Source organism: Terrapene carolina, unplaced genomic scaffold (assembly GCF_002925995.2).
Source record: "Terrapene carolina triunguis isolate 2854851 unplaced genomic scaffold, T_m_triunguis-2.0 Scaffold130, whole genome shotgun sequence".
Lineage (NCBI taxonomy): Eukaryota > Metazoa > Chordata > Testudines > Emydidae > Terrapene > Terrapene triunguis.
In genome coordinates, this window is record NW_020664481.1 from 3,066,171 (window position 1) to 3,076,967 (window position 10,797).

A 10,797-nucleotide genomic window follows, 5' to 3' on the forward strand; every position below is an offset into this window, starting at 1 on the left:
CATACCCATTCTGTCCAGTGCCTTATAATTCAAGAATGTTTTAATCTCGCTCATTTCTAGAACCAATTCTTTCCCAGTGGGTTTGGAAATACTTTCCACTTCAGTGCTAATGACTTTCTCCAGCTCCCGATGGTTTCTAACAGCAGTCATCCAACGGTCATATTGGCAACTTGCCACAAACCCTGCGTAACTTGCATAAACTGGAGCAGATGGCAGCTGCCTTTATCTTTAACATGGTGTATAGGGTGAAGACCACAGGTCCCGCATGCAATGCTCCAACCTGATACAGGAATGTGATTGCCATGAGCCTCCCCACTTCATTCACATTGATGGAGGCCCCTCCATAGGCCACACTTCGGGCACTAATTGTACTCTACTCTCCCTCTGCAGGATATTAGTAATGCCCATTAAGGTAAATGGAAGTTACTTGAGTCCTGCTGCAAGAGAATATAGCCCCTGGAAGGCAGATCCCGTCTGATCAGCTGCTGCAGTGTAATGGTAAAGCACAGCTCTGCAAACCACCACGGACACACAGTCCAGTACTCAAGCATGCATGCACTCTTTCTTTTTATACTCCTAAGGCAGAAATCCACAAATTCGAATCAGCAAAGATTGCAGGGAGGCCCTGATTAAATAGCCCTTTTCTTGTTTCTCATGATAAATTCTATTTTTCTCTGATTGAAGAACTCATGACAGAAAATAATTACCCATTTACAAACAAACCTGGTTTTACAGGTAAATGTGAAAGGATCTGACAATGTAACTGGCATGTGAAACAGACTAGGGTGGAGATCTGTTTCATTTGGTTCATTCCACTTCAGAATTAAGACTCTCTATAGTCGAGAGTCTTCCAGAGTGATCGCAAAGTTCCTTCCAATGACAGCCAGTGATTTTATTCAAGTGGGTGGGGAAAGCGAGGGAACCCCACTTCCTACCCTAAAAGAATCAAATAAACCCTGATCCTTGGCTCTAGAGCCTATCGGACTCCCAAGCTAATAGAAAGCAGCTCTGGCCTTAAGATCAAAAATTTTGCCAGCCAAGGAACAGATTTCCCCTTCACCTTAGAATGTTTGTGGGTTTTATTATCGCTTGCTAAATTCATTGTTGCCTATTATTCAGCTTAGTCCATAGTTTCAAGCTCTCTGGGTTGGATTTCTCCTCCATCGTATGAATTCAACAAATAAATCACTGGGCAAAGAGCAGAACAAAAAAAAAAGAGAAAATAAAAGTAAAGCAAAATGTAAAAAAGAGCAAGTGCTGGATGCATGGGGATATCTGTACCTATATGTGAGGTGAATGTTTGCCAGCAAAAACAGAGGCTTTAAATTGAGTGTACATTATAGTTTACCAGCATCTGGGTGATTTTTAAAAAAAAAATCTTTCTCAATTACTAGAGATGTCTGATGCTGCAGCCTCTCTCTCTAATGGAATTTTTCCCTAGATACACTTCATTCATCCTAAATATTTATATTTCAATAAAGGGGCTTTCTTCTTCCGCATCCTCCAGACCTCCTTAAGGGATAATACAGTAATACATTGAGAAAGCAATGACAGCCTGATTCCATTAAGTTCTCTTCTTAAACAGTCTTATGTTATAATACAAACGGAGTCCTTCTTATACTCACATAAATCAGGTGTTCAGTAGATCTAATCTCCTAACAGGTTCATCCTTTCATCACTTAAGAAGCATTTTATCTTATTTAAAGTGATAGAAATTGATGATCGCAGTTTTATTCCTTTAACGGGTTTATTCAGAACTGGTCTCCTCGTCACTGTAATTTGGTATTCCGGGGGTTCTTTTAATTCATTGGAGAGGTTTAATCTTTAATCCAGACATCCATTGGAAGTGGATTTTGTGTTCTTATATCAGGTGTATAGCCTAGGGCTAGATCCCTGCGCCCTTTATTCACATGACTAATCCCAAGGGGCCAAATCCACTCCCATTGAGCCTGATTCTGCACCTTCTGGAAAGCACCGAGGGCCCTGATCGCCTACTGATACCAGTGTCAGTTACTGCTCTGCACCCGACAGGGTCAGGCTGATTGACTTCAGTGGGCGTGGCGTTTGCTCAACACCTGCACCGATTTGGCCCACTGATTTTAATCTCAGTCACTGATGTACACACGCTGTTTACTGTCCTGCAGATCTTCCTCAAGCAAACCTCCCCAACGATGTTGGGATAAGAGGCCTGCGTAAGGATTGCACTGCTGGTTCCCACTGATTTCAGCAGAAGGAGGCTCACGCTCCGGGGCATAGGTCTTGATCCAAACCCAGTGAAGATAATGGAAAGACTCCCATTGACTTCAGTGCGGTTTTGGATCAGGTGTTTAGCAGGATTTCACCGAGACTTCTAAACGCTCGACAGAGAGTTAAAGAACACAGCACTTGAGATGTAATTAACTACACACAGATCATGACCTCTGGAGACCATTAAAAAATGTGGTACTTCAATGGAGTTTTTTTCCCCCGGGTGATAGAGACCATAGTTCATCCCTGTAGCTTTATAATGATAGCAAGAACCAACCTCAAACTGCTAGAAAAAATACCTGCCTGTGTATTGACAACCCCCCAAAAGCTGGAGAACTTTAATAGTTATTTTATGGATAACTTTTGGAAGCATTGAAATAAAATATGACGAGCAATTCCGTCACAAGCAAAATTACTTTTTTGCTCGTAAGCATTTTTGTTTGGCTATTTAAATATATATTTGTATGTGCCTAGCCACATTTGAATTAAGCCATGAATAGTATATATATATATTTATATACTATTATATATGATATATTTATTGCAGTACACTGCAAATGTCACCTTTTGTTTGGATTACTTTCCTAACTCCACTTTTAAACTTCCTACTTACACTGTTTTTCTCTCTCTATGCAGAATATTGTGCTTTACTTATATTTCAGGTTTTATTGCCAAGATGTTACTTCATCTCCTAACTGCAGACCATGTCTCCTGGCATCAGCACAAATGATCAGACTCAGACAGACTTCTGAGTGGGGAAGAACAGTTCATTTAAAATGAAAATCTGGAAATTGTTTAAAATGCAAGTCGTTTTCCTATTTCTTTTCTTCTGGACAAAGAACCAGATTTTTTTTTAAAGGCTCGGGGACCGTGGATTTGCTGGTGTGACTGGTAGGTGGAGTGAAGATTGTGTGCTGTCCATTTCTCTGTCCCGCTTTCAGAAGTAGGATAGGTGCAACGCAAATATTGTGAAGGATTGGAGAAGTCTTTTATATTCACATAACTTGTAAAAACCGTCACATTTTCCACATATTCTTCCCTTTTAGTTAGGAACAGTGAAAGCTCAGATTCGATGCCACACAAGTTTTACAATTAACTATTGCTAAAAAGTTGTTTACTGCTGAAAATTATACCCTACATAAAAACAAAACACAGACTCTAAATGTGCTTTGTGTTCCATCAATAACCTAGCAGAGGACCACCGATCTGTAACTTCGGCTATGCTTATTACTGCATATCAGTCAAAGGTCATGAGGAGATAGTATTGTACATGGCACAGAAAACTTCCGGATATCTTGACGTTTTCTTTCACTCTAATGCCAGGGCTTAGGAAAGCAGCTCTTCCCAAACTGAAATAGAAAAAGAAACATTTGGTTTCCAAAAGGCTGCTGGACTAGATACTTAGTGATATCCAATCGTCAGGTGAGTGTCCGATCTGCATTTTCAATGTCTGTTCTTGCCCCCAGATATTTTCTTGCAGTAGGTGAAATTCCAATAGTCCGACTCTGCTCCGAGGTGTGGAGTTAATGTAACACCTCCATGCTGAACAGTTAAAAAACCCCTTTTATCGGTTTGTTCACCTCAAGAGGAAGCGTGAAGGCCCAAGCGGCACAGCAGGAGTGAGGGGTCTAAGACCCCTGGCTGATTGCTGTAGACTCTGTCACCTGGATGACTTCATTCTCTACCAAGGCTTGTCCCCCATCGCCATTGAGTTGTCTCAGTCTCAGATTTATAGATCCGTAGGTTTTCCTGGGCCCCCGGGCGCCCGGGAAGGTCCGTCTCCGGTACAGCTCCCCTTTGTATATGGAGACCAGCAGCAGCACGGAGAGCAGCATGCCCCCCAAGGTCAGCAGCCCCAGCCCTGCGATGATACACTTGTCCAAGTGGGAGCCCAGGCGCGCGTAGTACATCTCCAGCCTCTCCATCTCCCGGGCCGTCACGGCGGCGGGGTCCACCCGGGGCTCCCGGGGGATGGTGTAGGCGATCACCACCAGCACGATCCCACTCACCAGGAAGATCAAGGCCGAAATGAACCCATAGTCCACAGAGTGGCCAGCGGGCTCTGGCAGGGGCCCATCCTCCGACCTGGGCGAGAGGTCTCCCCGCTGCGCCCCGGCCCGGGCGGCGCCTCCCCCGGGGCCGCTCCCCGCCTCCTCGCCGCTCCGGAACCAGGTTTCCTCTTCCTCGGGCGCCTGGTAGGAGGCGTTGTCCAGGCCGGCGGTGGGAGCTGTCCGCGGTACTGAGCAGCCCCCGGGGCCCATCCCGAGGCCCCTCAGCTCCAGGGGGCAGGAAGTCGCCATGGGCCGGCAGCTCCCCGGGGCATCCCCGTCAGCGCCGGGTCTGCGGAGACACGAGACGGGCCCGCAGGCCGGGCTGTGAAGAGCCCGCAGCTCCCGGGCCGCCTCCCGCAGCGCCAGGGGCCCCGGCGAGCTCACCGCAACCGGGCGGCCGAGCGGCCGCTCTCCGGGCTCGGGAAGCGCTGGGCAGGGCAGAGCTTCCTCCGCGCTGCGCCCCAGCGCCCCATGGCCGGGCACCCCCGGAGCCAGGGGCCGGCCGGGCCGCCCGGGGGTCACTGCCGAGCGCCTCCGCCGCGGGCTGCGGGTGCATCGCCCTGCGGGTGCATGGAGAAGCCCGGGCCGGCTGCAGAAGGCAATGCCCCCCCCCCTCCGCCCCCTTGTTATTCTCCTCCTACCTGCCCGGGCCGCGCACTGCGGGCTGGCGGCGCCGGGGGCCGGGCTGGGCTCCGGGCAGCCCGCGGGCGAGCTCCGCTCTGCCACCCACCCTGGGCGCTGGGGGGGGGGGGCTGCCCCGCCCCCCGGTGCCCTTCTGCGGGAAGGATGGATGGAGGTCAGGACGGCGGCGGGGCTGCGCTGTCCAGCCCCAGCCGCCCCGGGAGTCGAGTCACGCAATCCCCCGCCCAGCGCAGCACCAGCCGCCTCCCTCCCCGGCCCGGCTGCCCTACATTCCCCAGCAGCACCTGGCACCGCCAGACACACCTGCTCCAAAGCACCCGACTCAGCCCCCAGCCAGAGCCCCCGGAATCGGCTCGGTCCCCGGGGCGCGGCGGGGAGCAGCGTCCGGTCCCCCCCCCCCCCGCCCCAGCTGGCTCGCCTCTCAGTGCAAGGGGGCTGGGGGGGCGAATCCAACCAGGGGACGGGGGCGGTAAACAAAGGCGCCGCCAGGTTCTCACGCAACCGCCCAACGGAGCAGATCAGGCACCTGCCGCCAGACAATGAGCCCCTGCAAGGCCAGGGCGCGGGGGCACCTACCTGGCTGGGCAGAGCCGGAGCCGCCCTGCCAAGGCGATCGTGCCCGCGGGCTGCTCCGGCGGACCGGACCGGGCTCCCTGCGGAGCAGGTGGGAGACATCCCCTCCCTCCGTGCCAGGCAGCCAATGGGGCCGGCTGCGGAGAGCCCGGCAGAGGGGCCGAGCGGGCGCGGTGATGAGAGGCAAGCCAATGAGGGCACATACCTGCGGGCTGGGGGGGGAGGGATGTGCAGGGCGAGGGGGGGCACGGAGCTGCGAGGCCCAGCCCCGAGCCAGATGCTAAGGCTCAGGCCAAGCGCGAGGAACCAGATCCCGGCTGGCGAGAAAGACCTGCCGGGGAGAAAGTCCGCGAACGCCCATCCCTGGCTGGGCGTGTGCTGGGGGGCGACGCAGAGACCAGTGGGGTCGTTTCACCCGTCACTCAAAGCAGGGAGGGGTCCCGTAGGGGCTGGGGCCAGGGCCCCGCTCCTGCAAACTAAGTCAACGTATGTCAATGGACTCTGGGATCAGGCCCTACAGGTTCCGATCTGTGCAATGATGAAGCAATTGCTCGTAGGTTTCAGAGGGGTCGCCGTGTTAGTCTGTATCAGCAAGAACAAGGAGGAGTCCTTGTGGCACCTTAGAGACTGGCACATTTATTTGGGCCTAAGCTTTGGTGGGATATAACCCACTTCATCGGATGCATGGAGTGGAAAATACAGTAGGCAGATATAAATACACAGCACATGAAAAAATGGGCATATAGCACCCTGCAGAGCAGCAGGACCATGCCCCGGCCCTAGAACAGTCTGAGATTCTGAGACACACACACACACACCTCCAGTGCACCTTGACATATTCCAGACACGTCAGCTGTTAACCCTTCCATTTCCCGATCCTTGTGGTGACCTGCTGGCATGAGAGTGGTTTTAGTTTATTAGTTCCTAAACTATGTGTTATTTTAGTTTTAGTACCTGTACCTAGAGATTGTGTTGTGGGCATAAGTACAAAATGATATGGGGCCTGGGGGTATTCAAAGCCACCTAGGGAATGTAGACCCCCAATGCCCAGGCATTGTAATGCAGTGCTATCTCTCAGGCAGCTTCAAAATCTCAGCCATAACAATACATACAGTTCAGAGACTGACATGTAGATGCTCTGACACCATGCTGATGAGTGTGGTGAAATAACTAGAATAGAATAAAATATTGGACCACATTTATCTCAGGAGCAATTATTCTATTGTATCTGACACAGTTCCACCATGGATACATTTGGCCCATTATCACTACTGTTCATAAGATTAACTATATGGATTACCTTTATCTTCATTATCCATCTCGGAGTAAGCTTTAACGTTGCCTTTTTTTAAAAAAAATTACCCTATTGCTAATGGGGTTTTTTTGGAGGGGGGGGGCGGATTTTAGCTGCTTTGTCACATTTTTTGATTTGACTGGGATGCACCCAGTTCTGTTAACTGAGTCGGCAGGTCTCAGCCCAGTGTAGAAAAGTGTCCACACTGCAGCTGGAACTAAACGGCATCCTTGTAAAGAGGCCAAGGACTGACTAGGAACAGAAACTGAACTTTCCTCTCCCCCTAGAAGCAATCTCTGAAGGTCGCGGCTGGGGCACATTGCTGGGGCATTGTGTGGGAGGTTTGCGCTGTCATTCGCTGTCTTGTACCTGTTCCATGGATACGGGGTTCCAGTCTCTGTTTTTGTCAGGTCAGGAATTCTTCCGGGGCAGTTCTCAGGCCTGTGTGACACAGGAGCTCAGACTAGATGATCACAATAGTCCCTTCTGGCCTTAGAATCGATGCATCTCTGAGCACGACAGTATTGTTTAAAGATGTGTGCATTGAATTGTGTGGTAGGCTGCCTGAACATACAATGCAGCCACTCACTCATTTCTCCAATTCCATCTTTGTACTTTGTCAGACCTCACAACGCTTTCCAGGAGCCTAGAATCTGTTGTTCCCCAGGATGCATCCATAACTGGGGCCTTAAAAGTGGAATTAAAAATAAACAAAAGTGCATCCCAATATGTTAACCACGTGTACATAGATTTCCAGAGCAACACATTCCTAGGCTAGGAAAAGATCCTCAGAACGATACATCCACATGGGAATATGTGTGCATAGGGTGTGCGCATAAGTGTGTGAATAGACAGATGGATAGATACTGACATAAGAGACAGATCTATCGACTAGACAGAGACACTTCTAATTATATTGAATTCATCGTAATCAAAAAATTCCAGCCAAGATGCCCTCTAGCAGAGCAATGATTAATTTATTATCTCACTGTTTTTGTCTGTGAGCTGCTTTTTATGGGGCTCAGAACATGGTGGCCAATATTTTCAGAAGTGACAGCCAGCGAGGGTCCAATTGTCTGAAAGACCTAGGGCAACCAGACAGCAAGTGTGAAAAATCGGGACGGGGTGGGGGGTAATAGGAGCCTATATAAGAAAAAGACCCCAAAATCGGGACTGTCCCTATAAAATCGGGACATCTGGTCACCCTAGAAAGAGCTGAGCACCATCCTCTGAGAATCAGGCCCCACAACAGAGCAAGCTGACCCTTTAAAGGCCAGGCACCACTAGCTTGTCAGTTACAGGTCTCCTCCCTTTAAGGCCAGGATTTGGAGAGCATGTGACTGGAACTGGTAACTCAGAGACTGGCCTGCTGGGCTATAAAAGAGGCAGCCTTGCTCTCTCTGAAGCAGAGTGTATGGCTGTGAAATTGGAGCTGCTTTGCTGGGAGAGCTGAAGGGGAGCAGCTGTGGCTGTTAAGTCCACCCTGGCAGAGAAACCTCAGAGGGGCTGTGGAAAGATGCTGATTAGCAGGCTGGAGACTGCCAGGAGGTGGTATGAACCACTACAGCTGAGGTTCACCACAGACAGACAGAGAGGAAGAGAAAGGGAGGCAACACAAAAGCAAGGAGCTCAAGGGGCCATCTGGCTGGACAGCAGCATCCACAGAGCAGTGAACGGCGTGAGAAGCAGAGAAACCCCTCACTCTCCCTTCCAAAGGGCAGCAGGATTTTAACAAGTGGCTGCTGCAAAGGGCCGAGAGCTCACTCCAGCTCCCCAGTGACTAATGCTCTGCTCTTCTTTCCAGGAAGCGCTGTCTGAGCTCCACTTCCCCAAATACAATCCCACCTCGAGTCCTTGAGCTGTAGGCAGACACGATGCCTTCAACCTTCTTGTCCCCAGTGGACTGCTCCCGGTGTCTGTACACCCCAGTCAATCCCAGGTCCTCTGATGTGTGTCAGAGCTGTAAATCTTCATCCTAGGCACCCACCACAAGGGCACATGTGTGTGCACACACCCAGGAAGGATGGCTGAGTGGTTAGAGTGCTACCCTGTGACTTGGGAGACCCTTGTTCTGCCACAGCCTCCCTTTGAGACCGTGGGAAGTCACTTAGCCTCTCTGTGCCTCAGTTCCCCATCTGTAAAATGTGGCTAACAGCCCTGCCATGCCCCACGGGGGTATTGTGAGATGCTAAAATACTGCAGTGATGGGTCCATATAAGTACCTGAGATGTGTGTGAACGTACACACTGTCTACACTTGGAGCCTGGTTCACCATTGTGCCACTCCAGTTGTATGCTGGTGTAGCCCATACGATGTCAGTCGAGTTACACTGCAATGAAAATGGAGTAGTGCAGGGATGAATCAGGCCTGTCTATGCTGAGAGGTGGCATCAGTTTCCTCCCTGCTACCATCCCTCTCTTGGACTTGTGGGAAAACTAACCTGATGGCCCAACAGGACTTTTCTCTCACCTTCTCTTGGCCAATCCACGTGGCGCTGTCTGCCTGCTCTGCTTACATCTCTGCACTGGGTTAGCTTCCTCGCTTAGCTCTGCTTTATGCAGTTAAGACAGTCACTAAATCCATCTGATGTTTGTTCTGCTCTCCACTCTGCATTTGTTAACCTGAGCGATTGCACTTGAAACACTGCCACCAGAAGAACAAGCTCCCTTCGCATTTTTCCTGCCCGCCTCTCCCCGCTGCTGTGTGCTCCTTCTTCCCGTCCGGTGGGCATCTGCCGTGAGAGAGAGAGGCTGTTGGCCTTCTTGCTTAGCTTGGTTGTTTTCTCTTTTGACAGAGGCAAGGAGCCCTCTCCTGTATTCTCTGTCAAAGCACTTGAGGTCAGGTGTTGTTTTGCATGACTCACTGCTGCCTCCCTGCTTTGCTTGGAGTGCCGCAGTCAAAAACACACATTTTCAAAGTTGAGTCACCAGTTGCTTTTATTCTGCTCACTGCTTGGTGCTGCTGCACCGTGGAAGCTGCAGAGCTTGTGCAGCCAACTCTGATCTGTTCAAGGACGAGGTGGTAGCAGAGAGACGATGTCCCAGAGTTCTTAGGAGGTCCATGAGTGTGCCCAGCCAGCAGGCTGCCAGAATGCAGCTGGAGGAGGAGCAGAAACTGCATCTCGAGCACACGCTGGCCTGGCTGAGGAGAGAACTGGTAAGACATCTTCAATTTTACAGCCCTCCCTTCCCTCTGCGCAGTCAGAGAGAGATGCAAACATGCAAGCGCACACCCAGCCAAGGCTGCGAGCACAGGGGGACATGCAAACCCACACACTGAAACACACACAAAGCTCCTGCATAAACACACATGCAAGCTCACACCGCCACAGAGAGGGGCTGTTCTTGGTCAGTGTTTGTGCACACACCTTTGAAATAAACATGCAAGCATGAACATTCGTTCATACAGAACCACACACAAACATACATGCAGAAACATTCAGAGAAACATGCATTTGCCAGCAGCAATACACATTCCCAGCAGGAAACCCACATGTGTGCCCACACAGACAGACACAGAGGCGCACTGACAAACACATGTAAGCAAAGAGTCTGCACGTCAGGCATGAGTCTCCCTCTCTAATCACAATTAGCATTTATATGGCACTTTCACATTCAGTGTGTTTTGCACGCCCTAAGTGCCGAATCCCCTTGCACTGCTGTGAGTTAGGTAGGTTTTATTTCAAAGGGACTGCGGGGGAAACAGGCCGACCAGATCGTGTTCTCCTCTGCTCCAGATGAAGTAAGTGACAAAACTCCTACTAACTTCAACAGGCTCAGGCCCTGCCGGACTCGTCCAAGGCCAGGGGGGAGTCGGCGTCAGTGATTAGAACCCAGGAGTCACCTGTTCCCAGAATGACTAATCCCTGGCATCCTTACCTGCTGACCTTCCCCCATTAGACACTGTAGAGTGCTCCTTGTCCCAATCACCTCCTGACTCCTCACCTGCCTCAGTAAACCTCCTCCCACACCCTGCATTGGCAGGAGGTAG

At 50.7% G+C, this 10,797-nt stretch overlaps 1 protein-coding gene across 1 annotated transcript; it reads right to left on the minus strand.

Annotated features, from left to right (window-relative positions):
* Positions 1–3,875: 3,875 nt before the first annotated feature.
* On the minus strand, positions 3,876–4,547 carry TMEM74B (transmembrane protein 74B). Its single transcript, XM_024200935.2, has one exon. The coding sequence runs from the start codon at positions 4,545–4,547 to the stop codon at positions 3,876–3,878; it is 672 nt and encodes a 223-aa protein (XP_024056703.2).
* Between the last annotated feature and the right edge of the window lie 6,250 nt (positions 4,548–10,797).

Bases quoted from the DNA above. Each gene is read 5' to 3' on its own strand.
- TMEM74B (XM_024200935.2), bottom strand. From the start codon at position 4,547: ATGGCGACTTCCTGCCCCCTGGAGCTGAGGGGCCTCGGGATGGGCCCC.